This window comes from Caretta caretta, chromosome 7, assembly GCF_965140235.1.
Source record: "Caretta caretta isolate rCarCar2 chromosome 7, rCarCar1.hap1, whole genome shotgun sequence".
In the NCBI taxonomy this organism is placed as follows: Eukaryota; Metazoa; Chordata; order Testudines; family Cheloniidae; genus Caretta; species Caretta caretta.
In genome coordinates, this window is record NC_134212.1 from 89,528,599 (window position 1) to 89,550,629 (window position 22,031).

Below are 22,031 nucleotides of genomic sequence, written 5' to 3' on the forward strand. Positions count from 1 at the left end.
CTGAACCATAGATTGCTCTTGATGATTTGATGCCTCAGTGCGAACACACTCAGTTCCCTTGACATTGCTGCCTTGTGTGCTGGAGAGCTGAGAGCTGAGGCAGCAGTGCCAGGGAAGCCCTTCAAGCACTGATGCCTTGAGAAATGCTTAATGAGTACAGGCAAGAGCAGCGTCTAAGGGTCATGAGGTGATAGCATTCATGTGTCATTTTGTTGTAAATTTTTGGCTATAATAGGAAAAAACTGAAGATGCTGTACCACATTATGTTTGCCTACTCTTTCAGATGCTGCTAGCTTCCACTGCCCTAATGTCTCACTGGCTGAATTGCAAACCTCTCTCCTCAGTCCCCCACCCACCAGCAAATTCAGCTCCACCTTTTTCATTAGGAATTCTCGGGGAAAATGAGGGTAGAGTATAGCCATGATTTTGGTATCATTTTACATGTGTTTCATAATAAAGTTGTAAACTGCCTAGTGACAAAATTCCTTGTAATTTGAGAGCTCTTAATAATGATTAGGTTTAACTGTAAAGTTTTCAGATTGTTGTAGGTCATCATCACAGATGCCAGCTCTGAGTCTTCCACTGTTCTAATCAAAGTGACAAAGGCAGAAATATTCTGTAATTTGCTGATCTATTTTTATCAGCAGTTCCAGTTCCAATGCCCATACCTGCCAGTCAAGAGTTCATACATTAAGATTCCCAGTGACCAGTAGTCTGCTGAAATGTCATGACCTTTGTTCAGGATGATCTCTGGGGCTACATACTCTGGAGTTCCACAAAAAGTCCATGTTTTTTTTCCAAATCCTATTTTCTTTGCAAAGCCAAAATCAACCTGTGAAAGGAAAGGAATTCCATCAATGCAGAAAAATAAAGGACGTTTCAGTGATGTGTTCTGTTCTTCTTAGAGTGAAGCAAAGCAGAAATAAAGGTTTCCTCATGGGAATATTATCATAAACCAGAGCTTGCTAGGTTGTTAAAAAATAAAATACAACCACCGTGTGACATTTTTCCTGAGTTAGCATTCATAGTGTAAACTCAAGTGCTTTTTTTGAGGTAAGAAGAGAGAGTGACAATGAACCAAACATCTCTTGGTAGTTAGTGGTTACTAGATCTGTTCTAATAAATTCATGCATCAATGTCTGCCCTGTTCAAGTGATGTTGGACATTTGCACATGGCTCTCATTTTTTTTCCTCTTTTAATACCAAACTCCTGTCTGAGTAATGAACTATTCATGTCAGTTTATTAGGGCCAGATCAAAGGATAGGCACCAGTTCAGAGCAGCGTGAACAGGCCCTGACCTGCAGGCTGTGCTTGCTCTCCTCTTCCTATGGTAACTCATGCCATCTGAACAGTTCCCAAGAACTACAATTTAGGCAGAGCAAACAATGACAAAAAATAATCTCAGTTGGCCACATTTTTTCCCCTTGATTAGCACATGGAACCACATCAATTGGGATTTGATCAGGGGCTGCCAGTGGAACAAAGTTCTATGCTTTGAAAATGACAGTATCCAGGGAGACCCTCAGGTTTCACTTTCACTTAATAGAAAGAGTGGTACAGTAAAACAATTTGTCACCCAGCTAAGGAGATGGCACTGTACTTCAGTTATTCTGGGTTTTTAATAACAACCCACAGAGTGTCACTGCAGCAGAGCATAAATGCTAGAGAGCAGCCCCAGCAACTGTTATAATTTAGACCAGGGACCAAAATGGCATACAGCCACCTGTTGCATCCCAAATTCTGCCAAGCTAAACTCAGAATTGGGCCTTTGTGCTTTTAACTGCTTCTCAGCACTTAGAGAATTTTGATAGGTACAGCTGGAGATAAATCTAAATAAATTAACAAATATAAGCAGACTAGAATCCATCCTTTTGTATTACTGGGTTGAATGATGGGTGCTGAGCAACAACTGCCTATGGAGAGCTCCATTTATAGCTATGAGGTTTTCTCTGTAAATCTGTCCTTTGTGAGCATCTTTCTGTACACATCTATTCCACCCCCTGACACAACCCATTTAACTCTTAGCTACACCTCTGGCATGCTATCTGTGGCATGGAGATACAGCATTGGGAGAATGGCTCTGCACCACTTGGGAATATCCCTGATTTATGCTGGAATCCTCAGAAGGGAATTTTCCAGCTTAATGCCAGAGCTGGTTTACGGAGGCCATGGTGAAACTCAGAATCAGGGCCACAACATTTAACCGAAAACACACCAAAAGACAGTAAAAACAATCCCATAACACCATAGCTCTTAAATTTTCTGGTACACTCAGAACAAGCTCCACTTAATAAATCCCCTTCCCTGGAAAAAGCCCAGGAAAATAGGTGAGACTTGCAGTGTATTAAGAAGATCACCAAGTCCAGACACAGTTGGATGAAGGACATTAATTTCTAATTTAAGGACCCCATCTGAGGGTCTGCCATCTGTCCCTTCCTATTTACACGAGGGTGTTCAAGCAACTCCAGTGATTGCTACTGCCACAGTATCAGATTGGGAGTCAGATGCTCTCTCAGGTTGTCAGGACAAAATTATTTATGGTTCTAGCTGAAAACTAACATGTTAAATTTCACCAGAAAAATCATTCTGTAGCCCATGTGGATGGTGAAGTGTAAGTACAATGTACTCTTACAAAGTAGGTTGCTGCTTTCTGCCCTGACTGCAATGTCTGAATATTTTGAAGCTATAGCTCCATGTTGAGAGCTCTGGATAATCCAGTAATGTAGTGACAAAGGCATGGATGGTAAAGAAATAAAAGAATGCCACCTTCTTATTGACCATATATAGAAATATAGACATATTTTCTGGAGATTTCTAGTGGAAAGTGTTTGCTTCACAATTTGAAAAAGTGGCTGACAATATGATATAAAGATTGAAACCACAAACGGAGGGCATGACTGCAAGCTAGAGATCACTTTTCAATAAACTAAAAACTCCATTTATACTGCATTTTAAAATGGTTGTCAAAAGATGTGGAACTTTAGCTGCCAACTACTGAAACTTCTCTGTTTGAACTCATGAGGTCCTATGACTCGCTGAGCCAACAGGAGAGCTCTAGCACTAATTCAGCAAATATCTTGGATAAACAAGTGAAAAATCTCCTCCTCCCCAGTTGCCTTCCCTCAAAGTCACTTTAAAATTTAGGGTTCACAAAATGTTTCTGGACAAGAGTGTGGGGATGGAAAGCCCAAGGTTAAGTGAATTGCCTATGTCTAGTTTTGCAAACATTTTGTGTTCCTGGATGATGTTTGTTTGGTTGGCCTACAACCTGAACCTACCCTTATTTTAATAGATTCAGGGTGAATATTTTAGTCATGCTACTATGCAGGTGTTTGCATATTGTGTTCTTGCTTCAAATCAATAATTTCTGACTAAAAGAAAAGACTTTTAAAGTACCGTACATATAAATACTCTCTGCAGCATTTTATTCTTACACTTTGCCTGGGTAGGGATTAAGGTGTGTGTGTGTGTGTGTGTGTGGTGGGGTGGAGAAGCATAAATGAGGAAGGAAAGGTTTTCTGGACCCTCATTCTTCTAGCAAGTTGTCCATGAAGGGACATAATTCAGTCCTTAATATTTAGTAGTCATGTGCACATGTCTAATGGCAGATACTTTTCAGAGAGCCAGTCAGACCTTTACAGCCCCAGCTTCCGCTTTTGCAGGGGCAAATAATGATATTTGACTATTTAATTTCCTGGTTTGCAGGTGAAATCAGGTAATTAAAATGTCTAAATGGCTATTATTTATGCCCACTAACTAAATAGTGAGCACAAATCTGGGTTACCTTTCCCCTGCCTGTTAGTTGCCCAACATTGTTAAGCAAATCTAAATGAAACCTAATATACATTGCTACATTTTGACTACCTAGAATTTCTCTAATGTCCAATGTAAAGATTTCAAAAAGGGAGTAACAAGATCAGGTAACGCAGATATGTAAAAACTCTGACTAAAAGAGTTAGCAGATCGAGGGACGTGATCGTTCCCCTCTATTCGACATTGGTGAGGCCTCATCTGGAGTACTGTGTCCAGTTTTGGGCCCCACACTTCAAGAAGGATGTGGATAAATTGGAGAGAGTCCAGCGAAGGGCAACAAAAATGATTAGGGGACTGGAACACATGAGTTATGAGGAGAGGCTGAGGGAGCTGAGATTGTTTAGCCTGCAGAAGAGAAGAATGAGGGGGGATTTGATAGCTGCTTTCAACTACCTAAAAGGGGGTTCCAAAGAGGATGGCTCTAGACTGTTCTCAATTGTAGCAGATGACAGAACGAGGAGTAATGGTCTCAAGTTGCAGTGGGGGAGGTTTAGATTGGATATTAGGAAAAACTTTTTCACTAAGAGGGTGGTGAAACACTGGAATGCGTTACCTAGGGAGGTGGTAGAATCTCCTTCCTTAGAGGTTTTTAAGGTCAGGCTTGACAAAGCCCTGGCTGGGATGATTTAACTGGGAATTGGTCCTGCTTTGAGCAGGGGGTTGGACTAGATGACCTTCTGGGGTCCCTTCCAACCCTGATATTCTATGATTCTATGATTCTGGCAGCAGTGATGTTGTTTTACCTGTCTCTCAGATTACTTAGGGCCTGATCCTGCAATCACTTTTAAACATGCTTAACATTAGGCATGTGAGTGGCTATACGAAATTCAAAGCAACAGTCGAAGGGTATTACTTGAAATCAAGTGAATACTCCTGTGCCTCAAGCTAAGCGCATGCATAAGTGCTTGTAGGATTGAGGCCTTCATCTAGAAGTTTAGGCTTAAAAAATAACTAAATAGAAAAAGCCTCTTAATACAGCAACATTCTGTATTAGCTACACTTTAGCAGGACAAGCCTGAGGATTTAAAACAATTAATGAGAGTAATCATTTCTTGAAATAACAAAATGTGATTAATATGTCCATAAAACAAATAATTATTTTTTTTTAAACAAGCAAAGCAACTGGTTCACATCAGGATTTGGCACCAGTAGGCTGTAAAGCGATTCATGAGTGTCAGCCAAATAAAATATTGAAACATCTATTGTAAACTTCTATTTTTGCTCCTGTATGCATCAAAATGGTTAGAAGGATTTTTCCTAGTTCTCTTCTCTAAATAATTTGCTCTGGGACTGCAACTCTGAATGCTAAGTTTCAGCCAGAAGTACTATTTTGTGGGTGAGTTATAAACTCCTTAGAGTAGGACTTTCTGATGGAAAAGGCGATGGAGACTTAACTCTAGTGTAGTAAACATGGCACTGTAGTATTTTTTTGCTGCACAGAAAAAAAGACATTGTAAGCACTCACCAGTTTGGCATAACCTCGGTGATCTAGAATAAGGTTTTCTGGCTTGAGGTCCCTATAAATTATTCCTTTGGAATGCAGATAGGCAAAAGCTTCCACCACACATGCTGTATAAAATCTGGTCGTAGAATCTTCAAATGAACCTCTATATAAAAGACAATGGGAAAAGATCTGGTGGCCATTCAAAATATTTGCATTTAATGTTGTATATTTGGTTGTACCATTACTGCATGTCACTATGATTACAGCAATGAAATAAAGTTTAACAAGAATTAATCTCTGCTATGCATGTAGGGAAGCAAGACCACATAGATTTACTACTCTAGATTTTAAGGCCTCAACCTTGCAAGATGCTAAGTGTTCTGGCCCATTCCAACAAAGTTCTTAAACAGATGCATAGTCCCACTTACTTCACCTTGAAGGATCAAGCCCTAAAACATAATTATAGTTCAAAACAATTTCGCTATGAAACCATATTTTTCAAAAAGTTTTGTCTGTAACTACATCAAGGACTTGTGGCATCAAGACAGTACGTTTCACATATTTTATGATCTTAGTCTAGCCACTCCTTAGCTGCCAGAAGGAAACATACTGTGAAATAGCTGTATAGATATGATACAATCATGTTTCTCTGTTTGTCTATCTAATTTGTTGAAAGGCAAGTTTATAGCTTTGAGATAAATAAGGAAAGCTTCTTAGTTCAAGTTGCGCTTATGTTTTATTCAGGTGGGAAAGAGAAGATACTGGTATCTCAAATTGATCAGAGGAATAGCTACTATCCAGTTATAGGTTAGCTATTTACTATTTAGCTGCCAAACTAGTCTTCTATATTTATAATTAGGGAGACTAGGGTTGCCAACCCTCCAGGATTGGCCTGGAGTCTCCCGGAATTGGCATTGATCTCCCGGTGACTATTGAAAGCAACCCAGGAGATTTTAATAGGATATTTTAAGAAAATGACATTATGTCACCTTGGGGAAAAAAATCTCCCAGAATAGCTTAAGTCAGAGTTAGCAACCCTAAGGGAGACCCACTTACTTCCTCCTACTAATGGACTCTTCAACAGCCAGTCCGATCTACTCACTTTCCTTGATGTAATCAATACAATATATACACAGTTTGGAAGCCCTCTGTTAATTGGAAAATAGCCATTAGCAAACTCATTTCTGTTTAGTTTCCACTCATGAGGTTAGCATTTTACTCACTAGTTGAATTCACATGAAGCATTGTTTTAAACCAAAGTTCCAAACTTAACAAAATATTAAGTTACATTAGACACAACTATGAAATAAATATGAAGTCATAACAAAAAAGAAGAATATGTAATTCAAAGAAAAAATTGTATCATACATCTTTCATATGTACTTAATATATAAGTTTTGAACTAGAACTATTAAAATGGATCAAAGAGTAATGTTAGATACTGTTCATGACTGAGACAAAAATAAAAAGCTATTACTTGGAATTTGAAGCGTTAATTTCAAATTTAGCATAAAATGCATTAGCAGTCTTATTTTATTACCAGTTTGGAAACTATTTAAAGAAGTGAATCACTTCCCAATCTTTCGGAATTAATTTATAGTTACTTGAAATCATAATTAGTTTTTGACAGCAGAATTGTTTGAGTTCTACTAACTGAAACTAAAATAAATGTGCTTCTAAGCTAGATGGCAGTAGAAACCACAATTCAAAGAGCAAAAGAATGAAAGAATGTATCAGACTTTTGAAAAAAATTAAAAAAGAATAAATCCAGACACCTGTTAGCTTTGGAGTTGTAATGCTTTTTAAATATATTGAAGGCAAGCAGATTTTTAAAAGAAGAAGAATATATAAAAAAATAAAAGTAACGTCTTAGAGATAATTAAAATATCAGTTTTATATTTGTTTTCAGCTCCATTTTCCTTTAATGTTTGAATTGCCTGTTTACTCTGAGAACAACATTCAATTTACAAATGTAATCATATCTATTACATTTCTAATTGTGTACATATATTTATAGAGTGTTTGTGTAGAGTTTATCACATGGTTATCTCCCCTCATATGAACGTAATATATATATTACACCCAAAAAGCTAAGATAAAAGAATGTTATTAAGGTTACAAAGTCAAGCAACCAAAAGTTGGGAAATGCCAGAATTAAAGTTGCCTGAGCACCTTGTGTTCTCCTCATTGTTCATTGGCCCATGCCTTATTGGCTACACAGTATTCAAATTCTGATCTGATGACAGAATTATTAATTCCCCCATGGGCTTTTCTATGGCACTCATCACTATGTGTCTGAGGTGCTTCAAAAATATTTAGGAATTTATCTTTTTAAAACCCCTGTGGAGTAAGGGGCTATTATCCCCATTCTATTTAATATCCCCATATTATCCCCAGATGAGGAACTGAGACACAGATGGAGGGAGCCACAAAGGCTATATCTACACGTCAGTTAAACTCCTGCAGCTGGCCCTTGTAAGCTGACTTGGGCTTGCGGGGCTTTGACCACGGAGCTGTAAAATTGCGGTGTAGATGTTCGCTTGGGCTGGAGTCTGGGCTCTGGGACCCTCTGACAGGGTCCCAGAGCTCAGGCTGCAGCCCAATCCCAAACACCTACACTTCAGTTAAATAGCCCTTTAGCCCGAACCCCATGAGCCCGAGTCAGCTGGCACAGGCCAGCCACAAGTTTTTAATTGCAGTGTACACATATCCCTAAAGGGAGGCAGCAACACACATCATCAAAGGCTGAAATACAGGCGGCACATAGGGAACTTTTACTCTGAAAACTTAGGTGCTGAGTGAGTTTAGGTGACTATGGGGTTCAGCAGGAGTTTTGTGAATCACGGTGGAGCCAAAACTGGGACTTAGGTACCTCAACCCGACTAAGTCTCAGGTTTAGGTGCCTAAGTAGCTTTGTGGATTTGGGCCAGACACACTAATGTTAAAAGTATCCAATAACTTTGATTAGGGAAGTCATCTGTAAGGTGAGAGATCCAATTTCAAATTCCAGCTTCACATCAGGGAAGGGAAATTGAACCCAGGTCTCCCCTAGGTGAGTGCGCTCACTGTTGGGCTAGTCTAAAGTTTATAAGGGAGGCTACTGCCTCCTCTTGCTTACTTCTTCCCTCTGTCTCCCTTACTCACTCCCCCTCCCAAAATATTTTGGATGAAAGTTCTGCATACACTCTGCAATTTAGGACACTATAAATCAGATCCTCTCCCCTGGTTCTGTTTCCTTTTTATGGTTCCTAAGAGACTCAGGCTAAGTGGAAGGGTCTGGAAGGGGGCATGGTAAGGTGGTAGAGGACAATCCTCAGCTGGTGGAGTGATCACTGTCCTAGTTAGTGTAATTTAGAGCAACCCTTAGGTTACTCCAAGTTATGACAGGCCACTTTAGTCACTGGTCATATCAAGGATGGGGTGGAGAGGGAAACAAGACTTTCTCCACGTTTTGTGTCCTGTGCCAAGCACAGCTTGGTGAGATTTAGCGATCTTGCCTTTAATGTATGTTAGAGATTGTCTGCTAGGAATAAAGATATACAATATTACAGTTCATACTGACATATAATTTTCCTTTCCAGATAGGTTTCTAAAATTTCTTACCTGTCCCTGAGAATTGTCCAAAGCTCTCCACCTAGACAGGCTTCCATCAACATATATAAATACTTGCTGTCCTTGAATGTCCTGTATAGCCTATTATTTGCAAACAAGAAAATGCGATAAAAGTTAAAGCATTCTTTTTGTTAAAATATATTCCTGTGATACTTCACACTCCTTATTAACCATGATTATCATTTACTGTCTTAATTCTGTTGTATCATACTTGAAATGTTTCAGCAGAACAGATACAGTATTTTAGTGTTGAAGTGTATTATAAGAGGATGATGTTGCTACCTGGGAACTAAATTTAGGGCATGATATTTCTAACTACTTAGCCTGATGTTGCTGCTTTCCAAGATCACTTGAAAGAGAAGCAAGACAATATGTACACCATTTCTTATAACGAGTATATCATTTATCCTTCAAAGTAAGGAGTCAATCTATAGCCTTCCTTTCATTTAATAATTTCAAAAGAATGTGTCTTAATTTTGGTTCATGTAAGAATTTAACACAATTTGCTAATACATTTCATAGACCTTATAAAAATATCAAAAGATGCTTGTTTCATCATCAATATGTGGGAAAATCTGCCTAATGAGATAGTTGGGGCAAGTAACATGTATTCAGCATGTACTGTATGTCAGGCTTGACCAAAATTCTATGAGAAAACATTCCCTACTACACATTTCTGCAACGTTCTTGTGAAGCAGACTGGAAATTGTGTACCAGCTTCAGATAAATTAAATACATTGAGTTTGTTTATTTAATTAAAGATGAAAATAATACAAAGAATTCTACATTGTTATATTATCTCATTTGATATTAAACTCAATTAATTTTACTCTGCCCATATATTTTTCATTTTAAAGGTGCTGAAGATCTTCGTACTGACAACATGAAGATGCATTGCAGAATCTTTCTGGGAGGAAGCTGTACATTTTGGCAGATGGGTAGAGGACCGTTGGAGTTTTTGGCTCCTTGGAAGTTAAGGTCTGGGAGACAGTTTGGGTTTGTTGTATAAGTACATTAGCTCCCAGTGTTGACATTTAAATCACTATCATTAGATTTCAGAGTTACCACAGCACTGAGGCGAACTATTCTCAGAGCTATTGTTATGTCTGTGAGAGTTATCGTTTCAGGCTCTCTGAAAAAAGACGCATGCTATGCTATGTCTGTTTACACTCAGATCTCACATTTGGAAGGTTTTCTTTGCAACCACATCACATAGAACATTATTTTAAAAAATCTCAAAAGGTTAGATTCTGGAGCAAAATTCTTCAGCAATGAGTGGATTCTGTAGTATATTCTGTAATTGTGCAATTACACCTGTCAGGGTTCCCTCTCCACTGTCAGGGTTCCCTCCCCATTCTGAATTCTAGGGTATAGACTTGGGGACCCACATGAGAGACCCCCTAAGCTTATTTCTACCAGCTTAGGTTAAAAACCCCCCAAGGCACAAATTCTCCCTTGTACCTTGGATTAGGTAATGCTGCCACCACCAAGTGATGTAGACAAACTCAGGGAAAGGACCACTTGGAGTTCCTACTCCCCCCTAATATCCCCCCAAGCCCCCTCACCCCCTTTCCTGGGGAGGTTTGAGAATAAACAAGATGAGCACAGACCAACCTTAGCTTTTTTTAGGACACTAAAAAAACCCAATCAGATTCTAAAAGAAACAGAACTTTATTATAAAGAAAAAAGGTAAAAGAAGCACCTCTAAAATTAGAATGGAAGATAATCTTACAGGGCAATCAGATTCAAAAACAGAGGATTTCCCTCTGGGCCAAACTTTAACGTTACAAAAAGAAAACCAGGAATACACCTTCCTCTCAGCACAGAGAAAATCACAAGCCAAAACAAAAATAAGATAATGCATTCCCTTGCTAGTACTTACTAATTCTAATGGAGCTGGATTGCTTGCTTCCTTGATCTGTGACTGGCAAGCACACAGAACAGACAGACCAACCCCTCCCACCCCCCCGATTTGAAAGTATCTTGTCCCCTTATTGGTCCTTTTGGTCAGGTGCCAGCCAGGTTACCTGAACTTCTTAACCCTTTACAGGTAAAAGGATTTTGTGCTCTGGCCAGGAGGGATTTTATAGTATTGTATACAGGAAGGTTGTTACCCTTCCCTTTATATTTATGACAACACCCATGCACAGGGCTCTGTTTGTGTTAAGCATTATGGGCCTGATAATCTCAAGTGACTATAATGAAAACAGAAGGTGTTGCAAAATCGAGCCGTTCAAAGTAAAAAGCATACTTTGTTATACCTCTCAAGGAGCTGTTGTGTGACATATGCCATGAGGCAAGGACAGACTAGCGGGATGCTTGATTGATCAAGATGCAGTTGTTTAATGCATTTATCTTTTATTTTTGGAGGTATTTGGTTAAATATTAGCTAAGGTAACATGAAACACATAGTCCCTATTGGACATTACATTACAAAATTGGGCAGAGTTTGTCTTTGGTCTCTGTTTGTAGAGCACACCGCACATTGTCACTTAGGGTAATAATGATAACAACAATAGTAATAAAAAAACTATCACACATTTTGGCATAACTATTCATCTTTTCACCTCTACTGGAAAAGTCTAAGGCTTAGGATCCAGGTCAGGACTGAGGAGCACTTGCTGACCTGTGTTAGGAAGCTGGCAAAGTTTGAGTCAATGTTACTTGTCTCTTGCTTTCAAGAGTGCCAATAGCCACAGAAAAAAACAGTTAAAAACAGTAAATGCTCCTCTACTTGTGAAACATTAGTCTTGATTCACCGTAGCTAAAAAGTACCATATGTGGTCACAAAAGATTAAAGGAAAGAAAAATGAACCCATCTTTTAGATCCTCACTTAAATACTGGTAAATTTTGCACCTTATTTTGACACTTATTAGGCTTCAGTACAAACTTGTATAGTTAGTCAAAATTAGAGTAATTTAATTAACTACTTATTATGGTTAAGATCCTGGAAAGGATCCAGCAACAGGACAATATATTGCTAAAAATAGCAATGTAGATGGGAGGCATGACTTGGGGAAGTAGAAAGTCATGGAGGGCATGTTCTTGGGTATCTCTTTACTCTTCTCACCAGCTACTCTGATATTTATACCCATGCTGGGGAAGTGGGGCTACTGAGTATATACTCTACATGCCACCATAAGTATGTAGCATAAACCTATCTAAACAGTTTCTGATCAATTTTAACATCCTTAGGTTTATCCATCCTTATAGCAGTCTTGCAAATGGTTCATTACATGAGCAACCTTATTTTAGTGCTTTCTTTTCCAGTATTCTTCATAGACCTTAAGATAAGATACTGGAAAGTATTTCTGTTTATCTTACATAAGCATTACTTACACACAAAAAGAAGGGAAAAAGTTGATTAGAATATATTTCATCAGCTATTGAGGTCAATGGTACTAGTCATGTAAAAGTTTGCAGGATCAGGCTCCTCATCTTAAGAATATGTTCTCTTTCAATTATGTTAAAATATCCTTTATGTTTTCAGTGGACATATTCTGTAGCTCTGTTATATAATGGCACCTTTCATTACATTAGTATATTGATTCAGACAGTGGCACATTAAAAACTTTAGAAAATAATTTGTATGCTGTAATAGTCTATAAGGAGTACTTGCAATTTTAGTGCTATCTCAAATCTAGATAACTGTGGCATTTTTATGGATCAGATATAAAAGAAAAGCAAAGTGTAAGATAATTGAAGCATTACATAGTGCCACTCTGTTTACTTAATACAGCAATTGTTGTGGCAAATGAATCAGGCATGAGGTTGAAATAAACATATTACAAAGGCTATAACAGATGGTGCTTTAATCCCTAATAAAATGTATATATATACAATTTTCATTTCAAGCCTGTGTAATTTAATGCTCATGTAAGATAAGATACTAGAAAACATTTCTCTTTGTCTGATGTCTAATGTAGAGTACAGGAAAATAAACCACTACTCATCAGAAATATACAGGTAACTCCCTGGCAAAGTTATTGTTCCATTTCATCTCAATACTAGGAGACAGTATTTGTTACTTTTATAGGTCTAGATCCAGGCACAGAGAAATCTTTTATGTGCAGCTCTCCTTCCTCCAGAGTGAAAGTAAGACTTAGCAGCCTCCTGTTCCCTCTTCTTTTAAACCTCACAGAGGCCCCTCTGCCATCCAAGGTCTGCACAGAGGTAGAAAATGAGATTAGACAACCAGGGGAGAAGTGAGTATGTTAGGGACACATCATCTCTGCTCCAGCTCTGTGGAGTTTACCTGGGTAAACAATAAAGCCCCATGCTATATTATCTTTTCTGCTGAGCCCCCATCTCCAGTGGAATTCAGCTGCAAAGGAGTGGGGGTTCTGCCAAAGGCCAGAGCTGGTGCAAAGGCACATGAATCAGGGTATCTGCCAGGTTTCGGTAGGGTGTTGCAGCATGTGTGTGTGTGTGGGGGGGATCTCTGTAAGGGTGTCCTCCTGGAGAGTTCATCCCCCACAGACCTGTGTATGGATTTTACCACAGAGAGAATGATTTGGGTGATAGTTTTATTTACCTAATTTGTTAAAGAATATTGCCAATACTTTGGCAATATTTATTGAATGTCAGATTTTTCAACTGTCCAAGGCTCTTACAATAATCTTGAATACATAAGGGAGCATCTCACCATCCTGTTTTCCCCCCAAATATTCACAATTTTAAGGGATGCTCCGTGTCAAATAATATAAGTGTGATTATGGTCAGAAAAGTGACTATGGCCTCTTGTTACATATTCAGAGTCACATCTGCTTATCTTTCTGATCAACATTTGGTGTTACTGCTTTTTACTCTTGGAGAGCCAATAAGGCTAAGGGATAATTTTCTGTTACAGCTAGATTCTGTTTTGGCATGTGCATAATCAAAAGACTTGCTGAATATTGTTAACTCTCTACTACTGCTGTTGCTGCATGATCCAGAAAGAGTACAGCTTGACTTCCAGAATCTAGGTTGAGTTTGCAGGGCTGAGAGTTAAAAATACCGAGCAGACTTGTCAACTCATTGAGAGACAATAAACATGGAACACTATGGTGCCATATTTGCAGAGTTCCTTAACAGAGACAAACTACAATCAAAAGGTGTTTTACCTATAGTGCTTGTGGGACAATTCATGACCAATTCCATAACACACGACAATTTTATAAGAAACAATAGCAAGATTGGAACATTCTCAACGTGAAATGAGTTTATAAGGTGTAGTGACAGTACCTCACAATGAAGTCTGAGTGAGCCCCCTGCATTATCTGCTTCTCTGAGCGTATGTGCTCCTGCTGTCTTGTGTCCACTATGTGACGTTTCTTCAGTATCTTCATTGCAAATGTTTTGGATTCTTCACTTTTCAACTGGACCTTAAATAAAAGTGGCAAATATATTAGTTAGAAGCAGTGCCCGTAACTCCCTAATGATCTGGACTCCCTATCAATCTGGAATTTTAGATGGGCACATTTTAGCTCCTTCCAAAAATATTAGATCTTCTGGAGAATAGAAAGTTTGTTTCATAGGGGGATATAAACATAATTAAACAAACTGAAATAAAAATGAACTTAATTCTTAGAGCACTAAAGATGTACTAAGAAAAAGAAAAAGATTTTTTTTCTTGTCTTCAGTATTCTGCAATCTCAGAGGGACTGACAAATTGACTTTCCTTCAGTTCCTCCACCACAAATATGCTGTCTCCTTCTCCTACCTTTTTAACAATTTCCAACCTCATGACTGCACACCAGAACACCCCTTCTTCAATGGAACAGCAGTCTCATACTCCTGGAATGCTTACTCTCCTCAACTGACCCATCCTCCCCGCACAGAGCAACTCTGAATTTCATGATCGATTTTTCCTGTTCCTAGCATGACACCCCAGTGCAACCTATCTCCCACTCCTGATTTCTAGGCCAAGAGAAGGATTTGGCAGAATGGGTAGATAGGTCACATTAAGAGGCCAGGCCAGGCCAGAGGAAGGACAGGAGGAGACTTTGTAGCAGCAATAATTTATTCCGGCATAAGTTATGATCCATTTCAGCTCCCAAGAGCTAGGAACCCTCCCTTCTTTCTAGCACAGTGTTCCTAGCTTCTCTCTTAGGAAATTAACTGCCCCTCCAGGGAATAACCATTTGGAAATTACCCAGTTTCTTATGCCTTAATAAAACACAAGTTTCAACTCACTGGATTTGTTCACTGTAAACCAGATTTCTAAACATGTGGCATATTGCTACACCCTGTCCACTGATACATTTGCTAGTACTGTATGCCATTGAATTGAAAAGCCACTTACAACAACTTTCTGTGTTGAGGGGAAAAACAGCCACACCAGCATTATATATTTCTTTCAGTTATACTCACAGCATAAAGGTGCTGGTTCTAATAAGTGTACAACTTTAATAAAAATCTTTTCTATAACTATCACATTTCCACTGACTCTGACAAGGAACTGTAGTCCTTGAAAGATTTAAATGGATTAGCAAAGCTAGCTTTCCAATGGTGCTGCTCTGGCATGTCTTTACTTTTAACCTTGACTGTCAACTAATCTATTTTTCTTGTTAAGAAAACAGATTTCTGTAAAGTTTAAGCTTTTTTTTTTTTTTTTTTTGCTTAGCCTAAGCACAGGATTCACTTAAGATCCCTCACAAGTCAGAATATCTCCCTATGTGCAGTGGGCCAAATTCTGCATTGACTTACATCCTGTGAATTGACATCAGTATCCATTTGCAGACAATGGAGTTGAACAGTGTTTAAGTCAACAGAGAATTTGGCCTGATATATTAATCTGCTTTCACAGACAAGAATTTACTGGTATGGCATCTGAGGGGCTTTCAAGAATGGAGAACTAACAGAAGAGATCTGTCCTGTCTCCTCCCTTCTCCACAAATTAGTAAAATTTCTTAGAGTTGGCTAAGTGTTATCTTATAGTCTAGCCACCCAAGACCACAAACAAACAAAAACCTCCCATGCTGAACAAATGGAATATAATTGCAAATTGGTAGACAAGCGGACATGCACTTAATAATCTTAGGATTATTGGGAGTGATTCACATGATCTTTTATGCAGTAGAAAAGGAAAATTGACCTCCAACCAGTTTCCTTGTAGCTATCACCAAATGACAGAATAAATTGATAATTCGCCCAACTAACCTACTACTTTGCTAAATTCCTCCTCTTGTTACAGTAAACCAGTCATATCACATCATGTTGTCACATTGTGAAGAGTGCACATAGCTAATTCAATTTTTTCCATATAACGCAGTGTATTATACAAATGCTATTTGGCAATTTTTACAAAAACGCAGAGACGAAGTCAGCTTTCCTTTTCAGGTTTCATTTTACAACCTCTCTATCAATGTACCCAGGATTTTGAAATGCAGGCCAGATCAGAACTCTAGTTTGTTTCTGAGGAAGGGACAATGCGGATGCAACATAGCCTAATTTAAAAAAAAATCATTTTTATTAAAAAAATGACAACCATATTTTCTTAAGAGAAAAGAAAAAAAAAATCTAGGTTGGTCTAAGAAAAGTCACCTTCACAAATTTTCCTAGCCTGTCTTTGAAAACTATAATCTTTAAATCCTTCCACTTTCCCATCAATCCTTGCTGAGTGGCTATGAAGACACTTCAAATGATTCAGTTCATGCCAACTGTGTAACAACAGAGTGGAAAGATCTGTAGATTGATTTGCTCAGAATCAGAGCTTTTACTGGAAATTAAACTGACATAACAGCTGTCCTCTCTAAACCCAGGGTAACACATATGGATATACTAAATTTAAACCAAGGGGTAGATCCTCAGCTGGTATAAATGTACACCAGATAGCACTACTTAACGAGCAACGCTTGCCCATGTGATTCAGCAACAATGTTTAATAAATGTCAATCCATTTTTACACATATAACATTTTTATCATAAACTCTTTGATTTTTTAATTCTACTTCAGAAGTTTTATCTATAATGTCCATTTTTCTGGCATGGTTGACTGCTTTAGGTAAATTGTGAAGACCAAGGGCATGCTCGGACTCTGGTTTGGACTTACAGCCAATCTGTTCAAGATTGTCCCATACTATAGTGTTATGTTTAGCACCTGTGAGTTCTGCAAGCAGGTCTGTCTCTACAGAAATGGTTATATTATAGTTCTTCACATTTGTCATAGACATATCACATTTGCTTGCTGCCTCATGGAAAAAGTCTACAGAATCTCATGACAAGTAGTTTGTATGACACAGTGTGAGACTGATGAATTCTAATAAGATTAAGTTTCAGAGTAACAGCCGTGTTAGTCTGTATTCACAAAAAGAAAAGGAGGACTTGTGGCACCTTAGAGACTAACCAATTTATTTGAGCATAAGCTTTCGTGAGCTACAGCTCACTTCATCGGATGCATACTGTGGAAAATACAGAAGATGTTTGTAGGTTTATCATTACAAAAAAGGTTTTGTAGTGATAAACACCCATTTTTTCATGATTTGTGTGTATAAAAACAAACGTCTTCTGTATTTTCCACAGTATGCATCTGATGAAGTGAGCTGTAGCTCACGAAAGCTTATGCTCAAATAAATTGGTTAGTCTCTAAGGTGCCACAAGTACTCCTTTTCTTTTTGCGAATACAGACTAACACGGCTGTTACTCTGAAACAATTGAGTCTGTTGGGTTAACACAGTTGGGAAACTGGGGGTCTGTAGCACAGAGATTCAATCTAAGAGAGGTAGGATTGCAGGGTTGTACCCAGAAAGGGGTAAAGGTAGTAAAACCTGTCCCCCCAAGAGTGCACTGAAGAGAGACTAAACATAGTTTTCTTTGTAACAGTGACATTGCAAAATCTAGTTTGCTCTGTCAGGTACCCAAATTTCTCAGTCTTCTATCAGAATTATGCATTCAATAAAGAGAAAACAGCTGCCAACATTAATAATTTCAAACAAAAGCCAGTGCACCATCCATGGTGGTACTGCGGGCATTACAAACAGGACTTGTTTTCTTTTGTCATTTATTTTTTATAGATAAATAGTTCAGAGAAAAACAACGAATATATAAACAATGGAATCAACAGAAAATCATTAGAAGATTGAACACAAAAGCTAAAGTACTAGCAACCAGTCTCAGCCTAATCTGTATCACAGAATTTTTTAAATTATATTTAGTGTTCCATTTTTTATATGTGAATTTTATTTATAGGGCATTACTACTGCCTACCTTTATTTTTAACGTTGACATATAATAAACATTTGTAATGATCTGAGTGATTTTCAGATCAATAACTTTTAAAATTTTATGATGACTGGTAATAACAATAAATCATACTTCCTCTTCCCTTTCTAGTAGGTCATTCTAAGAGCATGGATTTTTGCTAAGGGTTATGTCATTTATATCAAAGACCTTTTTTTTTTTAAATGACTGGCTTTAGTGATGCAAGTAACTTACTGAAGGTTCCAAGGAAGCTTCAAAATAAATAAATAGTGCAAAAGTAGTTACTTTTTGGACAGAAAAACACTCAGCAGTTTTCTTATTATCTAATAACAGTTCTACCCTCAGCTCCATACAGAACAGACAAAAAGCAACAACTAACCAATGCAAGGCATTGACCTACAGCCACAAGAAAATTCAGTCAAATTTTCCACTCACATTCCTAACTTATTTTAAATCACATAGGTATTGCAAGAGTTTGAGATCAGTGTGGGATTAATTTGTATTGTATCTTCTTGAGACACCAAACAAACCCAGGGAGTTTCAGACCCAGAGGCTTAAATTTGGATCTCCTTCCTTCCTATGGGTTTTGCCAGACCTTTTGGAAGTGAACTTAATGCTGATTTTACAGCCTGGAAATGGAAATCCTGCATTTGATTACAGGTAAAGTACAGGTGTTGCCACTGTAAACTTCCGCACCCTCTTCAGGGAGCCTCAAATCTCGTAAGTCTCCATGCCCAATCCATCTTTGGTGTTTCTGCTGAGATTGCCAAATAGTGCTAATTGTGCTGGTTGAGGTTCTGATGTAAACTCCTGGATTCAGCCCACCAACTCATTTCTGTTAATCCACTGAACAGTCATCATCTCGTTATGATTTTCAGTAACTATTGACCTTTCTTAAGCCCAATGATTTAGATGGGAAAAGATTCATCTTTCGTTAACAACCCTCTGAATGATATGGTCTCCTAATTAAGTCATACACTTAATAGGACTTTCATTTTTTTTAATTACAATTTTTAAAATGAAAAAAAAAAAAAAGCTTAAACTTTCCATATAATGATCATTATTGACCAAATGAGACAAGGGCAGCCAAGAACATTTGGCCACAGTTTTGACAAGAAAATGCCACACAAGGACACAGAAGCCAAAAATGTTTGTGTATCCCAACTCATCAAAAGGCTGACATGTTCAGTAGAAAGTTAGTTCAGCCTTCTGGGAAATCCACCACAAAAATTTGCTAAATATTCTTGCCGTGGAATGTATGAAGCAAAATTATTGGGGAATTTTGCAAATGAGCCATCCTTTTGGAATTTTAAAAACCTGCCTTTAACAACACAGCAAATTTCAAAGGCCCTAGAATAATTGCAGGTTCAGAGGGAGTCCTGCTGGACAGAACCACATCAATCACACCAATCACCTGCTCCTGAGGCCAGAATAGTAGCTGCGAGGGTCTACATAGTAGCTACTGGCTTACCTTTTTCCCTATCAGTTCTTTACAGGCTGGAAAACATACTGGTCATTTATCCTTCCTTCTACCCCTCTACAGTCTTCTTTTCAGTCTTCTCAGCTTTCAGAGCAGCATAGATCTGAACAAAGGACTTGTCTCCAGAAGTGGATGCCAACTCTCACTACCCATGTGAAGAGCCTTTTAAATATTATGTTTTTTTAAATCGGTGAAGGGCTAGAGACTGTGTAAGGAAAAAGTGTAGAGAAGTTGGAATCAGCTAAGCAATGACAATATTCAGAACTTATATTCACGGAAGGGCCCAGGATTCCAGAGACAGTGTGTGTGTGTATCCAATCCAAGCAGCACTTCACGCCTCCCACTGTGTTCAAAGATCTTCATGTTGCTCTGATATCTGGTCCACTACTTCAGTGCTCCCTCTAATCTGCACAGAATGAGTAGTGGAATACAAAACAGACTGAACACTGAACCTGGTATTAGAGCAGTCTAGAGAGCTCTCAGTATACTGAGGAGTGTATGTCCCTATTTTTATGTCTTGGGCAAGGTCCCTTTTGCATTGAGCTTGTTAAAAACACAAAGCCTAAAAGTTATTGCTGAGCATGGCTCCTCTTTCTTTGATCTGTTTGTGGCAAATGAAATTATGAAGCAGAATTCCTGTTTCTCTTTCCACACTCTTTTCAGTAAACACAGTTGCAAACTGAAGTAACACTGGTGCATTCTAACTGAAATGCAAAGGAAAAGGAATAAGGCAGAGAGTGGAGACAGAATTTATGCTCAGATTCCATGCTGAAGGGTGATGTATAAAAATCTAGGTTGAGAGATAAAATTAGATTAGATGAATTAAATTAGACAGCTCTGAAGGACTCTTTTGTTTGCAAATGAACTGCATCCCAATGACAGAGAGCGAGGTGAAACCTTGTTGAACGTAAATCAGTCTGCAATGGTAACAACAGAAATGCTATGGGAAAAATTGTTTCCATTTATTGGCCCAGAGAGAATAGGACACACAATATAGAGATTTGGTAAAGTTGTGTCTGCAACTTTAATTAGCATAAATTAAAGTAACAGTACTAGGGAAAACAGACAGCTGTCTCCTCCCCACACAAGCTACCCATTAGATTAAGTTCAGAACAATTCCCAAACAAACAAAAGTAAATTCTTAACATGAGACTATCCCTCGCCTGTTCATGCGAAATCTAACTCATGATCAGCACCAAGCAAGCGCCATATCCTCATGTGTGGAATGTGGATTTAAGGGAGGGGAGTCTCTTTCTGCACCAGGCAGCGTAGCCCTCACCTTTCCAGGCAATGTGCAGCAAGAATCTAGCTCGATATCACCCTGATATTGCCTTGGACTGCAGCAGCAAATCTGGCACTCCTGCTACCTCAATGAACTTGCACTGGGCACCTGCTACAGTTGCAATAAATAACTATCAATCTCCCTAGCCAAACCTCCTGTGTACTTCCAGGAAGGTAATTCCTCTCCCCCTCCCTCATTGCAATGAGGGAAGAGCTTTAAAAGGGAGGTGGCTGAAATTCAGAGCATAATGGGAAATCTAGCAGTAAAAAACAGGAAAGGGAAAAACAGAACAATACCAGAGAAGGGGAGGTGGGGCAAAGCAAACATATGCAAATGGTTGTGTATGCCTGGGATGCACAATATAAGTGGGCCAGGGAGGTGTCCTCAAAATCCATGAATGGGTCAGTGGTATGGAAACTACGAGCCCCTGCCCATACACAAAGCTGACACCACTACCACTCCACATGACAGTCCAGTCATGCCATGTTTCATTGTGATGAACCAACTCCCATTATCATTTGTTTATTACAGTATTTTGAGTCATTAATATTAAAGTTCAACAGGTTTCTTTTAAGGAAACCTGAACAGATTCTGAAAACCCATTAATATGACAAGCTTCTTCAAAGAAAACATGAGGACATTTAACTGAAATGGGCATCACTTTGCTGCCAACAGTTATGAATTCACATGACAGCTTCTACCCTCTTTGCTTTGAGAAAATATTACTGTTCAAAATGTCTTTAACAGCTCAAGGGTTTTCTGCTCTCTGGCTGTTGCGATGTTTAAAAATAACTGTTCAGATTACAGGATTAGAGCCAGATCCTTGTAAAGAAATGTTTTAAAAATCCATTCAGAAAGAGGTGAAGAGCTTTCAATAATTAGAGTAATATCCATACAAAATTAGTTAGGCCAAGTTGCTAACATCTGGGAGAACAGAAGAAAACAGATTGACCTCTCTCACTCTTCTGAATTCTTATTTCAATAGACCTCAGTTGGCTTTTGCGTGGCTCGCTCAGCTTAACGAGAAATGTTTCTCTGCTGGAACTACTCCAAAGTTGCTGCTCTGCTTATGATGTGTAAAATGCTTTAGCTTCCAACACACACAATGCATGCAAAGACTGTTTTTTTTAATGAAGTTATATTTCACAGACAAATAGGCATTTTAACCCTGAAAACACTTTCCAGACTTCCAGCCAAATGAATGGTTAGCATGGGGGA

At 38.5% G+C, this 22,031-nt stretch overlaps 1 protein-coding gene across 3 annotated transcripts in view; it reads right to left on the reverse strand.

Moving 5' to 3' along the window:
- The window catches only part of PRKG1 (protein kinase cGMP-dependent 1), an 891,251-nt gene that overhangs the window by 14,151 nt on the left and 855,069 nt on the right, over nucleotides 1-22,031 (reverse strand). For all 3 annotated transcript variants that reach the window (XM_048859225.2, XM_048859224.2, XM_048859227.2), the window contains 4 exons: nucleotides 14,095-14,234; nucleotides 8,862-8,951; nucleotides 5,280-5,421; nucleotides 669-832 (listed from right to left, as the gene is read on the reverse strand). In XM_048859225.2, coding sequence (XP_048715182.1) covers nucleotides 669-832; nucleotides 5,280-5,421; nucleotides 8,862-8,951; nucleotides 14,095-14,234 — 536 coding nt within the window. The remainder of the gene's footprint in view (nucleotides 1-668; nucleotides 833-5,279; nucleotides 5,422-8,861; nucleotides 8,952-14,094; nucleotides 14,235-22,031) is intronic.